The 16,913-nt window shown below is 43.8% G+C and overlaps 1 protein-coding gene across 7 annotated transcripts in view; it reads right to left on the reverse strand.

The window, feature by feature from the left end:
- The window catches only part of SNX10 (sorting nexin 10), a 69,543-nt gene that overhangs the window by 18,892 nt on the left and 33,738 nt on the right, over positions 1 to 16,913 (reverse strand). For 5 of the 7 annotated variants that reach the window (XM_040644168.1, XM_040644167.1, XM_008686425.2 and 2 more), the window contains one exon: positions 10,009 to 10,055. In XM_040644168.1, the coding sequence (XP_040500102.1) occupies positions 10,009 to 10,032 (24 nt within the window). In that variant the 5' untranslated portion in view covers positions 10,033 to 10,055. Of the gene's footprint in view, positions 1 to 6,572; positions 6,631 to 10,008; positions 10,056 to 11,355; positions 11,367 to 16,913 lie in introns of those variants that run through there. The other 2 variants (XM_040644170.1, XM_008686426.2) reach the window with 2 other exon arrangements.

Genomic DNA, 16,913 nt, shown 5'->3' on the forward strand with positions numbered 1-16,913 from the left:
AGCGCAGGACGGGAGTGCCTGGCCCAGCCAGTGCCTTCCATTAATATCACTTAATGAATAAATGAATGCCTGCAGGAATGAATGACCTGCCTTCAGGAAAAAAAAGGGATCAAACTTCAATTGAAATGAAATCCTCATCCACTTGGGTTCTTGGGCTCCGTGAATTAACGATAAGTTACTTAGCAGCTGGTCTAAAGTTTATCTTAATTTAACAACCCCCTTCCTCTAAGGGTGTGCCAATTAACAGCATATGGCTGCATGAGCAATGTTGAAGATCTATGAGAACAAACCGTGTTCGAGCACCCTGAAGAACTCCAGAAGCACCTATTTACATAGAAATAATTGAAAATCATTCTGATAGCTTCAGTAACTTGGGTCCCCTAAGACCTGTACCAGACAACAATTTGTTTGCCTAGTTGGAGTTAAAATATGTACTCGAAAGTAATCAAAGTACATTTATTTTAAAATATTCTATAATTCAGATGGGCCTCCCCTCCCCCACTCCGCAATTAGTAGGAATTAGTGACGTTTCACCACGCTTCCAGCTATGAATAGCACACCCAGGAAGCCAAGGTTCACCTATAATCTCTTAATTAGACACATCCCTCACGATGCTGCCCACCATCCTTCAAAGGAATGTTGACAGCCTGTCAGCCACAGAGGACAGCTCCGAGTTCCATACCTAGAATCATATGGATTTCCTATGAAAATTGCTTCAGTAGCAGCAGTTAGTCAATTTAATAACCTTATTAAACACTTTAATGACTTCTTGGGTCTAATGACTATATCTAGTATGAAGGAAGAAGCCAGGCAGAGTAGAATTAAAAATTTAAACTAACTGATCCCTACTGTTCTCCATGTGGGAAAAGGCTTCTGAAGAAAAAGAGACTGCTAGACTCTTTGAAAAATCTAATTCCTGTGTTCTCTTACAATAATCGCTCTTTGACTTCAATGCACCCTGCCCCCCACCCCCACCACTCCAGGTTCAACCTTCGTCCGTTTATCCATCTACCTTGTCTTCTTTCTTTTCCTTAGCCAGGATAGGAGATGAAATTAACAATAAAAATAACTGTATTGAATAGGGCACTGTGACAAGTGTTTTACACATGTTTCTCTCTTTAATCTTTACAACAATCCTAAAGGGTCAATAATATTATCATCCCATTATTCAGGTAAGGAAAGTGAGGCTTCTAAAGCTTGAGCAACTGGCCCAAAGCCAAATGGCTAATAGGCTGAGCTAAGTTTCAAATTCAAACCTTACTCCAAAGCCTGCACTCTCAAACATACTCTATCTAGCGGTTCTTTTTTTTTTTTTTTTTAAGATTTTATTTATTTATTTGACGGAGAGAGAGACAGCCAGCGAGAGAGGGAACACAAGCAGGGGGAGTGGGAGAGGAAGAAGCAGGCTCCCAGCGGAGGAGCCTGATGTGGGGCCCTATCCTAGGACTCTGGGACCATGCCCTGTGCCGAAGGCAGACGCTTAATGACTGAGCCACCCAGGCGCCCCTATCTAGTGGTTCTTTTAGCAACGATAAATCTCAGATTATTTCCACTCTCACTGTAATTGTATTATTTTGGAGGGGAAAAAATTATCATCTTTGCTATTAGCTAAAATATCATTTCAAAAAACATGCACTTCTCAAAGGCTTTCTATTCCATCTTTATATTTCTAGCCCCAAGTACAGTGTTAGCACATAGTAAGTCCTCATGAAATGTTTAAGAAATTAACCAACCAATTGGTTACAAAGATGTTTCAAAAACAAACAATGTGTAGATGCTGTATGCTGAAAATTACAAGATGCAGCTGAAAGAAATCGAAGAAGTATATACCTCTTCGTCTGTGTCCAGGTAAGTATATGTCTATACTGTGTTTATGAATTGAAAGATTCAATACGGTAAAGAGATAAATTCTCCCCAAACTGATCTATAGATTTAATGCAATTCCTATATATAACCCAGTTAGATGTTTCGAAGACACAGATGAGCTTCTTCTAAAATTTACATGGAAAGGGACAGACCCTAAAATAGCCAGAACAATTCTGAAAAAGAAATAAGTGAAAAGAATCCCTCTTCCTGATGTCAAGCTCACTATATAGCTACAGTAATCAAGACCATATGGTACAGGAAGAGGTACACAGATCAATGGAACAGAACAGGAAACCCAGAAATAGACCCATACACTGGGGCGGCGCCTGGGTGGCTCAGTAGGTTAAGCATCTGCCTTTGGCTCAGGTCATGATCCTGGGGTCCTGGGATCAAGCCCCGCATCGGGCTCTCTGCTCCTTGAGGAGCCTGCTTCTCCCTCTCCCTCTGCTTGCTGTGCCACCTGCTTGTGCGCTCAATCTCTCTCTCTCTGTCAAATAAATAAATAAAATCTTAAAACAAAAAAAAGGAAATAGACCTATACAGATATGCCAAACTGATTATTGACTAACATGTAAAAAACAATTCAACGAAGGACAGACAGCCTTTCAACAAGCGGTTCTGCAGCAATTTGACATCTACAGGGCCCAAGATGACCTTCCACCTGACCCTTGCACCCTCTACAAAAATTAACTCAAAATGGATCATGGATTTAAATGTAAACATAAACTACTGGGAAAAAATATTTGGGACCTAGGCCTAGACAAAGAGTTCTAAGACTTGATTCCAAAAGGATAATCCACGTAAGGAAATGATGATATATAGGACCTCACCAAAACTAAAAGTTTCCCCTGCAAAAGACTCTGCAAAGAAGTTGAAAAGACAAATGACAGACCGGAAGGAAATATTTACAAATCACACATCCCTCAGAGGACTTGTACCTAGAACCTATAAAGAACTCTCAAAACTCAACTTTTTTTTAAAAGATTTTACTTATTTATTTGAAAGAGGGAGAGACAGAGAGAGAAAAGACACAAGTAGGGGGAGGGGCTGAGGGAGAAGGAGGAGCAGATGCCCCCTGAGCAGGGAGCCCCATGCAGGGCTCGATCCCAGAACCCTGGGATCATGACCTGAGCAGAAGGCAGACGCTTAACCAACTGAGCCACCCAGGCACCCCTCAAAACTCAGTATTTAAAGAAAAAAACGAATTCAATTAGAAAACAGGCAAAACACCCGAAGAGCCGTTTCACCAAGGAGGACACACAGATGGCAAGCAAGCACGTGAAAAGTGGCGCCACGTCATTAGCCGCCACCACGTGATATCACGGCGCCCACCGCAGTTGCTGCCGGTGGTACTGCTGTAGTGTGTGTTAGCCGTTGTGACAGGTGTGTGTTTTTCTTTAACTTTCCCTGTAGCCCAGCTCTACGGTACAGTAAACCCACCTATGTGCTCATCGTAAGAATATTTACTCTGATTACAGAAAGACGTGTAGGAGGGACAAGGGCTAGTAAGTCAGAACCTCTAGGTGTTAATGAGTAGTAATTGTTCAGACCCTTGATGAGAAATTTCTATCACAAAAATGAAGACTTGTTTCATCTTGTGTTCACTTTCTCAGGACATTTCTTTTTCCCCTATTCCAAAGTGTGTTTTACATGCTTATGTGTTTAAACTAAGGACTCATTCATTCATTCATTCATTCATTCCATTGAAGAGCACTGACTCGGTGCTAGGCACTGTTCTAAACTGGAGAATTTAACCAATGGCTTATCACCAGGGTTCTGTTCAGGGCTCCCACGTAACAATCTTAAAACTAAAATTTAGCACATTTTATACACTACATTCTTACAAATAACAAGCTTGAAAGGCAGAAGGAATATATCAAGTAAGCTTCCTATTTTCTCATGAGAGTTATGACAAATCACCTAAAAGACATACTACAAGGGATGTTATGTGCCACTTTGTAGCTTGGAGGGTATTTAAATGCCATGCTCTGGCAGTTCTGAATGATGATTTTTGAGAAAGCTCTTATTACTTCAGGAGGAATAACTGTGGATGAGATTCACTCAGACCTGCCTTTTATATGACTTACAACAGTTCATGATGTTGCAAGCTTCTTTATGAGTGTCCAAAATTAAGGAGTTACCTTTGTATCTCATAACACATTAGCAAAAGTGCAATGGAAAAACTCATCTTTCTCAATAAGGAGTAGCTGCGAACCTGTATCGAACTACACCACAAGGACACAATCGGCAAAATCCAGTTTGTGAAAATCTCTGTAAACAAAAGATGCAGTTTTTCAACACATAAATTGCAAAAGGGGAAAAAAGCAGAATAAAAGACTTGAAGCAATATATTAACCAAATGCAATGTATGGTCTCTATTTGGATCAGAACAACAAAATATATACATTCCCCCCACCAACAGAATCAGAAACACTTGAACACTGACTGAATGTTTGATGATATGAAAGAATTAATGCTAATTATTTAAGGTGTGATAACATGGTTTATTCCTAAGAAGGGTTCTTTGTTAGACATGCATACTGAAATATGTACAGATAAAAATAGACAATGTCTAGAATTTGTTTCAAAATAATTCACTGTCTGATAGCAGGAGGAAATGGATAGTGGTGGGGGGGTAGTTTGCTCATGAATTAATAATGTGTTAATTGTTGAATCCTTAGGTACATAAGGGTTCATTATATTATTCTCTCTGCTTTGTGTATGTTTAAAATTTCATAAATGAAAAGTTAAAAACAGAGAAAGTAAAAGGAAAGAAGGGAGGGAAGAAGGGCAGGGGTGTCATCCCAAGCAGACTGCTTTATAAAAGGGAACAAATGTGGCACTCGAAAGTGAAAGCAAGTCAGAAACAAAGATCTGAAATGTTAACTATTTGTTCAACATTTATTGATGCCACTAACGTTAATGACAGCCTAATACTTATCGACCTTAAAAAATATGGTTTTTCATTATTATAAAAATAATACATGTATGTAATTAAAGAAAGAGATATATAAAATTTCAAGAACAGATGAGTACACCATGAAAATGGAATCCCCTACTTACTGGACTCCCAGTTCTTTGCCCACCTAAGTTAGGACTTTTATATATTTTTATATATTTATTATATAACATTTTTATATTATATATACATAATTATATATTATGTTGCATATATGTTACATATTATATATATTAATATATTATAGAATACATATATTGTTATATATATTATATATACTTTTTAACACAAATGGGAGCATAACATACTGTTTTATACCTTGATTTACTGCACCATCTTGTAGAAACCTCTACACGTGAGCATATATAATTCAGTGTAGTTTGTTTTAAAAGTGTTCATTTTAGAGCAGTTTGAGATATACAGAAAAATCTCCATATACCCTACGTCTAGTTTCCCCTATTACAATATCACATCACACAGGCGAGGAAGGAAGGAGGAAGGCATAACAGAACAATTCATTGTGGGGAGTAGGAGAGTGCTGTCCTGTCACTTCCCTTCAAAGTCCCCAGCATCACAGGACCCGGGGAAAGGCTTGCTTATGGGATATTCTTTAATGATATTCATTGGTTCCAGCCCAGTCAGTTTCCAATCAGTTTCCCCATAACAAAGCCACGCTTTCCTAGAGAGAGCCCAAAAGGTTACCATCAGGCAGCGCAAGCCTATCCCGAACATGCAAATGTTAGGTTTCCCTCACGACCGTCCCCGCGGGGCCCTGTCTCCTCCCTCGGTGTCCGGGTCCTCGTGGTGCCTGGAATTCCCCTGGGCCCACCTGGGTCTGCTCCAGTCAGGATGTCTGCTGCCACAGAGCTGAGGCATTTACTGCCACTAAGGTGCCAGTTACTGGTGGCTGCTGTCCCGTGTGAGGTACGCACACTTTGAAGAAAAACCCTCATCCTAAACGTATAAATTTCTCAAGGCAGAATTCGGCCGTCGTGATCCGGGACAGCAGGGGAGATATACATCCCACCCCCAACACCCCCCCCACACAGGGGGTGTCAGCCCACCCTTCCAGTCATATCACATAGGCAGGGCCATCCCATTTACACCATGGGAGCCCTGGGCAAGGGCCAACCCAGGGCCTTGGAGGGACCAGAACGCGGGACCTCACGCAACACCGTCCAGCAGGAGCGAACTGTTTATTCACACATCACGGAAGAGGAGCTCAACATGGCAGGAAGCGAGGGTCTTTAGTAATGCAGAAAAACCAAGCTGCTTACTCCAGACATTGGAATATAAAGAGGATGAAAATGCCTGACTCCACGAAAGCCAGCCTGAAACGTGTTTCCTGACACAGCCACCTGCCTTTTCATTAGGATTCTGGGTTCTGTCTCCTTAAACAGAAGAGTTGATTCAGTTGGGTCCATCTAATTATTCTTATTAAAATATGTAACCATAATATTTTAATTGTAAATTAAAGTTGCATGCATGAATGAATCTGAATTCATTTTAATTTTACAATGGCCCTATGCCAAGGCCTTTTTATGGGGAAGATCCATCAGCTTGGATACTGCTCTCCTGGGAATCCAAACCAATATGCAAATGGAACGTGTTTAACTAACAAGGGAGACTCTCTTGCTCCCTGTTCTCCTCTCTCTAGATTTATTACAGTAATAAAGCTATTTTAACAAGAGAGACTCCGTTTGGTTACCCACCCCCCTCATCTATTAAAAAAAAAAAAAAAACTTACCAAACTTCTAGGCTGGAGCTACCAGTTAGGCGGAACCAACATGTCACTCCTGGGCTGTCTGAGTTTTAAACAAGGATGGTAAACAGGTCTCAATTCGTGTGCCAGTGTCAAGATTAATTAGTAAAGTCTGCTATGGGCACCGAGTAGAAAGTGCTTTACACACAGTGCCTCCTCGGTCTAGATGCTAGAACAATCAGCGATATTGCATCTCCCCTTACATATGCAGTCAGGTGGGGCCTGAGTTATTTCCACTAAATGACAACCAGACTCAACCAAAACCTCCTCCACTTCTAACTGCATTGACTACAGGGTAGGTGGTGAGATAAAAATACCTTTTATAATTGAGGCTTTAGGAAAGCCTCCTCTTGGCTTCTAAGCGGAGGCCTGAGGATAAGGAGGAGTTAGCCAGTCAATGTGGAGTGAAGTCTGGGGGAAGGGAGATTATTGCAAGCAGTGGGAGAAACATCTGTGAAAGCCCAGGGGCCCGGGGTGCACAGAGCATTCAGGTCTGCAAAATAAGCTCCAGACCAGGAAGTGAGCAGTGCATCAGGGGTACAGGGAGAGGCAGAAGACGAGTCTGTGGAAAGAAGCAGGGTCCGATCACACAGGGCCTCAGAAACCACACTTGGGAGTCTGGACTTTGTTCTAAGAGCAATCTGCTAGAAGCCAGGAGATCATCCTGGCCACGGGTGCACAATGGGCTGATATGTGATGAAAAGCACTATATTACAACACATCCAGAACCTAGCCTGACTAGGCTTAGTTCTTGCTGATAGAGGCTAAATTTCCAAACATTTCATCTCTTTCTGCTTACTGTATTTTTTTTCCTTTTCAGTTGAAGGACTTTCTAGTTTAAAATTGCTTAATGTTATGATATGATTACATAATTATTTATAATAAAAGACTTTTGGGGGCACTTGGGTGGCTCCCGTCAATTAAGCATCCGAATCTTGATTTCGGCTCAGGTCATGATCTCAAAGTCGTGAGATGGAGCCTTGGATCAGACTCCACACTGAGCACAGCCTGCATAAGATTCTCTCCATTCCCTCTGCCCCTCTCCCCACTTGTGCTCCCCCCCTCAAATAAATAAATAAATAAAATCTTTAAAGGACTTTTGCAAGGTCAGTAAAATACTTTCTGTAGGTGGTTAAAATTTGTGTAGTTTTTATTAATTGAAGTGACTTTGTAATAAAAAATCAAGTGATTAAACCACCGAAGCAAAAAATCTAGAAAATTAAAAAATAAAAAAAATTTAAAATAAACCTTCTTCTAATTGGAAAAAAAAAAAGTGTGTGTCGCTTTGATTGGCAGATTTTTCCCCCGAAGAGAACGACTTTTAAAATATGCCTTACCCCCGCCCCCCTGGCACTGCCTGCTCAGCGGTCAGGCCCATGCAGGTATGCAGTGAAGAATTCTCCTCACCCAGAAGGAGGTCTGGCCTCTGCCCTCGGCTCCTAGAAGGTAATCTCTAGGCCCTTGAATGCCCTGCCTGACAAGAGTACCTTTGCTAGCCTGGGCTTTGGCCACTAGACAGTCCAACAGTGCAAATATGATGGGGGTTTAGGACCACACTGTACCAGCTGCGACCTTTGGAGGAACTGGAGACTAACGATATTAGCCTGACCCCAGGAGGACGGGATACTGAAAGTCCGCCACACAGGCAATGTGTGACTCAGCCCCAGTAAAAACTGGACACCGAAGGCCCTGCTAGGCTCCCCTGTGCCAATCATCCCACATTGACGGCGCAGCGTAACCCCAGCAACTCCGTAAGAGGATGAGCTGGGGCTCCACGTTTGGACTCTATCCTCTGCATCCCTCTGGCTGGTTCTAACTTGTGTCCTTTCCCTGTAATAAACCGTAACTGTGAGTGTAACCGCTGTCTCTGCGAGTCTTTCTTGTGAAGTGTCAAAACTGAGGATGGTTCGGGGAACCCCCGAAATTATAATTAGTGTTAGAAACGAGAGAAGTCACGTGGGGACTTGCAGTTTGGCCAATTTCACAGAGAAGGTATTTCCTGAAAGAAACGGCCTGATCACCATATTATTTAATACGAGAAAGGAGAAAAGTCTTGGTATTGTCTGGGGTTACCTCTGCAGGGAAAATAGGGGGGCTGACTGGAAAGGGACACACGGTACGTTCTGGGGTGCTGCAAACAGCTAAACCTCAGTCCAGTGTGGTTACACGGGTGTACACGTAAGAGATCATCTGCTGAGCATTTGGTGCATTTACTGTATATCTGTTATACCCAAAAAGTTAAAAAACAAACCAAAACACTGTCTTTGAAAAAGGGAGAGCCCCCAAAAAATAATAAAAAGAAAATTAAAAAAAGAAAATGGGAGATCCCAACCTAGAATTAAACGGTGGAAATGAGTTAGATTAATGAGGAGAATCTGAACCCAAAGACAGGGCAGAAAGAAAGGATGTGAGATCTAGTAAAGAAGCTTCTGGAAGGATTCTCTGGAATGGATTGTTTGGGTTGCATAGTGCTTTAAACCTGGGCAAGGCAAACGAAGGACCATGTGGCCGTGTGTGTGTGTGTGTGTGTGTGTGTATGCTCCCTAAAAAGTTCCTCTACCACTATTCAGTTCCATTAGGCTCACCTAGTGACAATGTGCGTGGAACAGCAGTAGGCAGGGTAGGACAAATGGGTACTTTTAAGGGGCACCGGGGTGGCTCAGTCAGTTAAGTGTCAGACTCTTGATTTTCGCTCAGGTCGTGATCTCAGGGTGGTGAGATCAAGCCCCATGTCAGGCTCCTCGCTGGGCATGGAGCCTGCTTAATCTGCTTAAGATTCTCTCTCTCCCTCTGCCCCCTCCCCCTGCCTCTCTCTCTCTCCCTCTCAAAAAAAAAAATCTTTCAAGAGAGGGCCACTCAGCAAAGGGTTAGTGTGGTGGTTGTCCTACCCTCCTCCCAGTTAGAGGAAGCTCTGGAAGCTGGGATTGGAGGCTTGGGAGATCAGTCAGGCTGGACTCAGGAAGGAACAGTGTTCTCTGAGCTGTATGAAACCAAGCCAAGAGAGCTAAGAGGCAATAAGCAAGGTAAAACTGAAACCAACAGCAGACAGTTCCCCTGGGTTGTTACCAGAGGTCGGGAGATTCATGTATGAGGCAATGGAGGAGAAAACCAAGAAAGCCAGAGGGAGACTGTTCAAAGCAAAGGGTGGGAGTCAGAGCCTGGGAGAAATCTGAGTCATGGAACAAGATACTTTTATAAGCAGCGAGTGGGAGTGAGCTAAGAGCTAGCTCAGTCACTGGAACTCGGAATGAGGGCCGAGGACACACCAATGCTGGGGAATGGGGGGAGGGGGGGGCCCTCCTCTAGGATGCCCTGAAGTATCTTGACTCTCCACCACAGGCTGATGGTTAGTGACTGAAGAACTAACCTGCAGTGAGTCAAAACGCATGGATTATTTATTTTCGGATTTGTGACGACATACCTCTTTCTGTTGTTCTGGAAACATCTTCAGCGCAGGACACAATCAATCTGAAAAATAAGATACCAACACTCAGTCATTTGGAAGTTCCATACTGGAGCAGATATGTCTCTCATGGCCTCCCACCCAAATCCTCCGAGAGAAAATCTCTCTGGCTACCCGTAGTCTCTGAAAGATGAACCTCTGCTCCCTCTCCCTCCGGTCCACTGCTGATCAGACCTAGGTGAATACTGGTCTGCACTGGGGATCGGGAGTTTGAGACATGGCAAATCCAAGACAGTTGGATGGTGACAGGCACTCAGACAGGAAGGCCAGGCAGTATGTGGCTAGAGCTGGAGCCTTGGTGAGTCAGAGGCTGGAGGAAGGGGAAGCACAGTGGCCATGAGGGGCCAGCGGGGGTGCTGGTTGGCAGTTAGATGGAGAGAATGGAGATGCCCAGAGAGATCCACCACTAAGAGCAGCTCTGATGGCTTTATCAGCAACCAGAGCTTCAGGAAATAGGTCATTCCTGTGATACTTGAACCACTGCAGAGTTCAGACAAGAAATGATGTGGCCCTGAGAGGGATGAAGGTCAGCACCTTGATTCCAGTCAGTACAACCAAGCTGAAGGTTGATTCCAGGCCCTGAATGTCCCTGGGGTTGTCTGCTGTGTTTTAATCACCCATTTATTCCATAAGCTCACTGGAGTTGATACCCGGTCCCTGTCAAAGAAAATGAGAATCCCCTGACTATATCCATGCATGTGTTTTCTTACAACGGAAAGCTGGCTATGACGGCTCGGTCACTGTTTGTCTTTATTTTGAGAATATAAGTCTGACTCCATTTTTCTGGACACTTTTTACCATCCACAAATATTTCCTGAGTCTCTACTAACATCCTTGGTAGTGTAGGGAATATGCGGAAGCAAGAACTCTAGCTTCAGCCTCCAGACCCGCATGCCGCCGCTGCTAAGATGCCCCAGAGCAGGCAGAGGAAAGGAAGAGCGTGGACTCTCTCCTACGGAAGAGAGTGCACTGCAGGGAGAGGCTGGCGGGTCTCCAAGGGGAAGACAGTTCCTGTCACCTGCAGGGCAGAGGAGGACCCACGGAGAATGCAGGAATGTCAGTGTTTGTGGAAGGAAGAGGGATTTCCAAGGGAACACAGGTGGCAACAGCATATGCACAGGATGGAGAAAAGCATGATGGGTAGTCCAGTGATGGCAGGCAGGCCAGTTCTGCTGAGGGAAAGGGACGGTGGACTGGGTTGAAACTGCTGCTGCCAAAAAGATATGTCTGCGTCCTAACCTCCGGAACCTATTTGGAAAAAGGGTCTTTGCAGACATAAATAAGAATCTTAGATTTGAGGGGCACCTGGGTGGCTCGGATGATTAAGCGTCTGCCTTTGGCTCAGGTCATGATCTCCAGGTCCTGGGATCGAGCCCCATGTCGGGCTCCCTGCTCAGTGGGAAGTCTGCTCCTCCCTCTGCCTGCCTCTCCCCCTGCTTGTGCTCTTTCTCTCTCTCTCAAATGAATAAAGCCTTTTTAAAAAAAAGAATCTCAGATTTGATCATCCTGAATTACGGGTGTGGGCTCCGAATGCAATGACAAATGTCCTTATGAGAGACAGAAGAGGAGAAAATCCACACACAGAGGAGAAAGCCATGTGAAGACGGAGGCAGAAATTGCTAAGCTGCGGACACAAGCCAAGGACACCTGGAGTCACCGGAGGCAAGGAAGAATGTTCCTCTAGAGCCTCCGGAGGGAGCACGGTCCTGCCAACACCTTGATTTCAGACATCTGACCTCCAGAACTATAAAAGAATACATTTCTCTTGTTTTAAGTCACCAAGTTTGTGGTAACTTCTTTGGGCAGCCACAGCAAACTAATACAGAAAGGGCCTGCGGGGATCAGAGAGGAGAGCTAGGCTGGTGGTGCAACTGTGGAGGGCATGGGAGTTCATTCATTCCTGCAGCACTCAGCAAGTACGGCGCTCCTAGTATGTGCCCTGTGCTGGGCTAGGAACAGGCGCACAGTGGAGCACCGCGTACACCCGGAGCTCCTAAGATGACTTCGGAACTATAATGTGGAAGGGACAGGAAGGGAAAGGACAGCTGTCACAAGAATGGAAGGACAAAACGGGGTGGTGGGGCTGGGGAGGCTTTATTGAGAAAGCGGCACTGGAGCTGAGGCCCAAAGGATGGTGCGATTTAGCCGGGAATGCAAAGAGGAAACACATTCGAAGCAGAGGGACTGGCATGTGCAAAGGGGCAGAGGCTGGAAGGAGGAGCAGCCCAAGAGATGGGTTCTGGAAGGGATTCCTATATCGGATAAACCTTAGACCGAGGGGTGCACCCATGTCAGGCCTGGTCATGTTCCCTACACACGCTTCCCTGTTCCACACAGCTAAGCCGCTGCCTTCACCCCTTCCAGATCCCCCTGCAAACTCCCACACCTCTTCCATGATTCTGCTCAGAAATCATTTCCCCTCTCCTGCCTGGGCTCCCGGCCGCATCACACGGTCCCCTGCCATCATCAACCTCGCCTGCACCAGAATATTTGTATATTCCGTCTTCCCAGTTGATTCAATTTCTCCAACACAGCATTTCTGTGTTTTCCTGTGTAATTAAACTTCGAAATCATCCTGTGAGGGAGATGTGAGCCTCCTCACTTTACGGGTAAGAAAATAGATATGAGATCAAGTTGCCCAAGGTCACACAGCCCGTGAGAGAGTGAGAGAACTCCAGTCCACGTTCAACTCAAGCCAGTCTACTTCCCAACAACTGTTCTTTCCATTGCCTGAGGCTGGTGTCATAGGAACCAATGGGTCGAAGTTTGGGTCTTAATCCTCCTTAAAGGGCTTGAGTTTTTCCCACCCAGGAGGAAGGACTCAGCAATCCCATGAGGGTGTCGGCCTCCCTTATGCTACAGACCATGTAGCACGGAAACAGGAAACGGGAAGTTTAAACCAGTTCCAAAACATCAGAGAACCACGCAGGCAACCTTTGATATCTTAAATCACAGGGAAGGAGGCAGAGGGGGGAAGACTTTCATTGTTTACTCTACAGACTTCTACATTGAATTTTTCTAGTTAACACAAATTCATTTTATACTTTTTGAAGTAACAACTGCTTAAAGTAAATTAAACACCATAATTCTATCAGAAATAGTGACTAACATAAATTATGGACGATTTTTATTTCACGTAAGCTAAATAGCAGATTCAAATTACAAAGAGACGCTACCTTTATAACAGAAAATGTCATCTGGTACTAGACTTTGCCATGGCATTTACTAATGAAGAAAAGGAAATTAAATGATCGTACAATAGTATGGTTTGAGATAAAAGGTCAGTTGTCTATAGCTAAGCAAACCAAAGCTGCTAATCAGAAACTACCCTCTGAAAAAAACAATGCCCTCTCGGTGGGTTGTAACGTTAGATTTGTTTAGATTTTCAAATTCCCCAAACGAGCCTGTGTGTCTGTCATTATACTGTACATAGGGAACTCTTGCCTCCCTGGAAGATTTTCATCCCAACAACTATGGAACTCTGCCTCCAGGTGGCCATCCACAAGACGGTCTTTGGAGTACATTATCTCCCCACCATCAGTGGGGAACCACAGCACACCTGGATAGTCACCTACTGAGACCCACTATCTTTCCTACTTACCTTCCTAGGAAGAAGTATTAACTCTCGGGGTGCCTGGGTGGCTCAGTCAGCTGGGCATCCAACTGTTGCTTTTAGTTCAGATCATGATCTCAGGGTCGTGGAACTGAGCCCCCACATCAGGCTCTGCACTCAGTGCAGTGTCTGCTTATCCCTGTCCCTCTGCTCCACTCCCTGACTTGTGCCCCCACCTCAAGTAAATAAATAAATAAAATCTTTTTTAAAAAATTATTATTAAATTTTACCACCATTCCAAACAACACAGATGACTTCTCAAACTTGTTCCTCAGATTAGAATTGGGTACACAGTGATGACAGATATATGGGTTGTCCCCCTACTGGGAAACATGGCGGCCATAGAGACTCATCTGAGGGACTCAACACATCTTCACAGCTCTATCACCGCCTTGAGAGTATGATTTGCCAAAACCAGAAACTTCAGGAGAAAACTGCGTTCATTTTCCCTCTCGGAATACTTCTTCTATAAAATACAAAATGTCTGTGAAATACAGATAGAATTCTATAGAGCAGGGTTTGGCAAATTTTTTTCTGTAAAGGGTCAGATAGTATATATTTGAGGTTTTACAGGCCAAACAGTCTCCGTTGCAACTATTCAAGTCTGCAATTTGTAGTGAGAAAGCACACAGATGCTAAATAATCTAAGGCCGATGGCTATGTTCCAGCAAAACTTTATCTATAAAAACAGGCGGCAGTAGTTTGCAGACCTTAACTATGGAGCAATCAAGTGTTGTATTTTGAATTCTACACCTTAATAAAGCTCTCTCTTAGATCAACAGGAAAAAACTGTCACAAGGTGAAGCTTGGTCTGTGTACCTACAGGCAGTCTCCTCTCTGACAAGCAAATTACTGAGAGTCTGTGGACTATATATGTGAGTGGAGAGAGAAGGGATTATGTACTTTCCCCAATGGTGAAATAAGGAATACAAGTATAGTTTACATCATTCTCTAAAATGAAAATGGGGGTGGGGTGAGCTTTCAGGAGCATCGTTTGGGTTTCTTTACCATCCCGTGTCAAAGGCTGATTAATGCAACAAACTTGTTAATCAGGAACTGGATTGGAATTTATATCAAAGCCACGAGGACATCCTAAACAGAACAAAACAGGTTCTATCAAAGATCTACAGAGTTATTGACTCACTGTAACAATATATAATTTCATAAACCAAACAGATATGCTTTTCCATATTTCCCACACAAAAGCCAAGAGAAATCTCATGTGCTCCTAGAAGAACGTGCAGAAAGACTTTTAACTAACTGAACAGTGGGCAGAGCCTTTGTAACAGGAAGGAGTGTATTTTTATTAGGAAACAACTGCTATAGTTTTCTTGCTTTTTTTTTTCTCCTATATTAGGAGGAGTAGTCAACTGTCAAACAAAATACACTTAACCTCTTCTCCGTTCTAGAGATGTGGTGGGATTCCAGGAGCTGGGGCTTGTGTGTGTGCAAGAAGCAAATAAGTAAAAAGGATACCACCTAACCATTAGGTGTCGCCATGTCTCACCACCTCAGCAGGACACCTGGCTGCTTCTGATGCATTTTCACCCTCCTCTTAGAATCTTCACAACAACACGCTACTGTTTTAATGCTGAAAAGACTCCGCTCTGGGTCGACTGTGGTTAAGGAAAGGCATCAGTCCCCACTTCTTTTCCTTTTTTTTTTTTTAAGATTTTATTTATTTGAGAGAGTGAGCGAGAGAGAAAGAGAGAGAAAGGAGGAGGGGCAGAAGGAGAAGGAAAAGCAGACTCTCCACTGAGCAGGGAGCCGGTTGCCGGGCTCAATCCTAGGACCCTGGGATCATGATCTGAGCCGAAGGCAGACGGTGAACCAACTGAGCCACCCAGGCGCTCCACCCCCATTTCCTTTCCTGTTACAACTCTGCTTCCAGAGAGGGCTTTTATAAGAAAGTTAGACAAAAGAACTGGTATTGAAGGGGTGTAAGGTAGGAATCCCAGTGAGCACTGGAGGAGAGGCCCACAGGAACAGCGTGGGTCAGTCTCAGAGGTATCTAAGAAGGCGGGAGGAGAGGGAAGGACGGCTGCTTTCAGGAGTATCCAGGAATGTGTTGATTTGGGGTTCTAAAAAGCTTACTGCCGGGGCGCCTGGGTGGCACAGCGGTTGAGCGTCTGCCTTCGGCTCAGGGCGTGATCCCGGCGTTATGGGATCGAGCCCCACATCAGGCTCTTCCGCTATGAGCCTGCTTCTTCCTCTCCCACTCCCCCTGCTTGTGTTCCCTCTCTCGCTGGCTGTCTCTATCTCTGTCGAATAAACAAATAAAATCTTTAAAAAAAAAATATAAATAAATAAAAAGCTTACTGCCCACCCTTCAGGAGAAGAATCTCTTTCCACCTACACATAGTCCCCTGCAGTGTGCACAGAGGAGGCAGTGATGTTCTGTCTACACCTGTGTCTTACCAGCTCACTGCCTAGCAGTGGAAAGGCTCACCATGCCAGGGGATTTATGCCGTGGCCATTGTGCTGCCCTGGGAAATGCCCTAGGGGGCTGAAGGCCCCGAAAAGTCCTCTACTACTCCCAGAGGAACTGGACCTAGTATTAAGGTTAGTAAACACCTCTCCACCCTCATATACACATAAAAATAGAAAAAATTTTCACAAAATTTGAGAAAACAGTGAGACATGATCATATGAAAATTTAAACCTGCTGTATGTTTCAAAGGAATATAAAGACAAATGTTATATAATAATAATATTTATAATACATACGACAAAGGATTAATATTTCATTTATGGAAAGCTCTTATAAATCCATACCAAAGACTATTTCTGTAGAAAAATAAGCAAAGTTATCAATGATCAATTCACAAAACAAAAACAATAAAGGTCAAACTCAACAACAAAAGCCAAACAACCTGATTAAAAACTGGCCAAAGGACCTGAATACACATTTCTCCAAAGATGATATACGAATAGCCAAAAAGCATATGAAAAGATAGTCAGGATCGCTAATCATTAGGAAATGCATATCAAAACTGCCATGAGTTATCACCTCACATCCATGAGGAAGGCTACTATCAAAAAAGACAGAAAACAGGCACTGGTGAGGATATGAAGAAATTGGAACCTTTGTGCCGATAGGAATGTAAAATGGTGTCACTCCTGTAGAAAACAGTATGGAGGTTCCTTAAAAAATTAAAAACAGGGGTGCCTGACTGGCTCAGTTGGAAGAGCATGGGACTCTAGATCTCGGGGTTGTGAGTTTGAACCCCATATTGGGGCAGAGATTCCT

The sequence above is a fragment of the Ursus maritimus genome, unplaced genomic scaffold, assembly GCF_017311325.1.
Source record: "Ursus maritimus isolate PB19 unplaced genomic scaffold, ASM1731132v1 scaffold_3, whole genome shotgun sequence".
Taxonomy (NCBI): domain Eukaryota; kingdom Metazoa; phylum Chordata; class Mammalia; order Carnivora; family Ursidae; genus Ursus; species Ursus maritimus.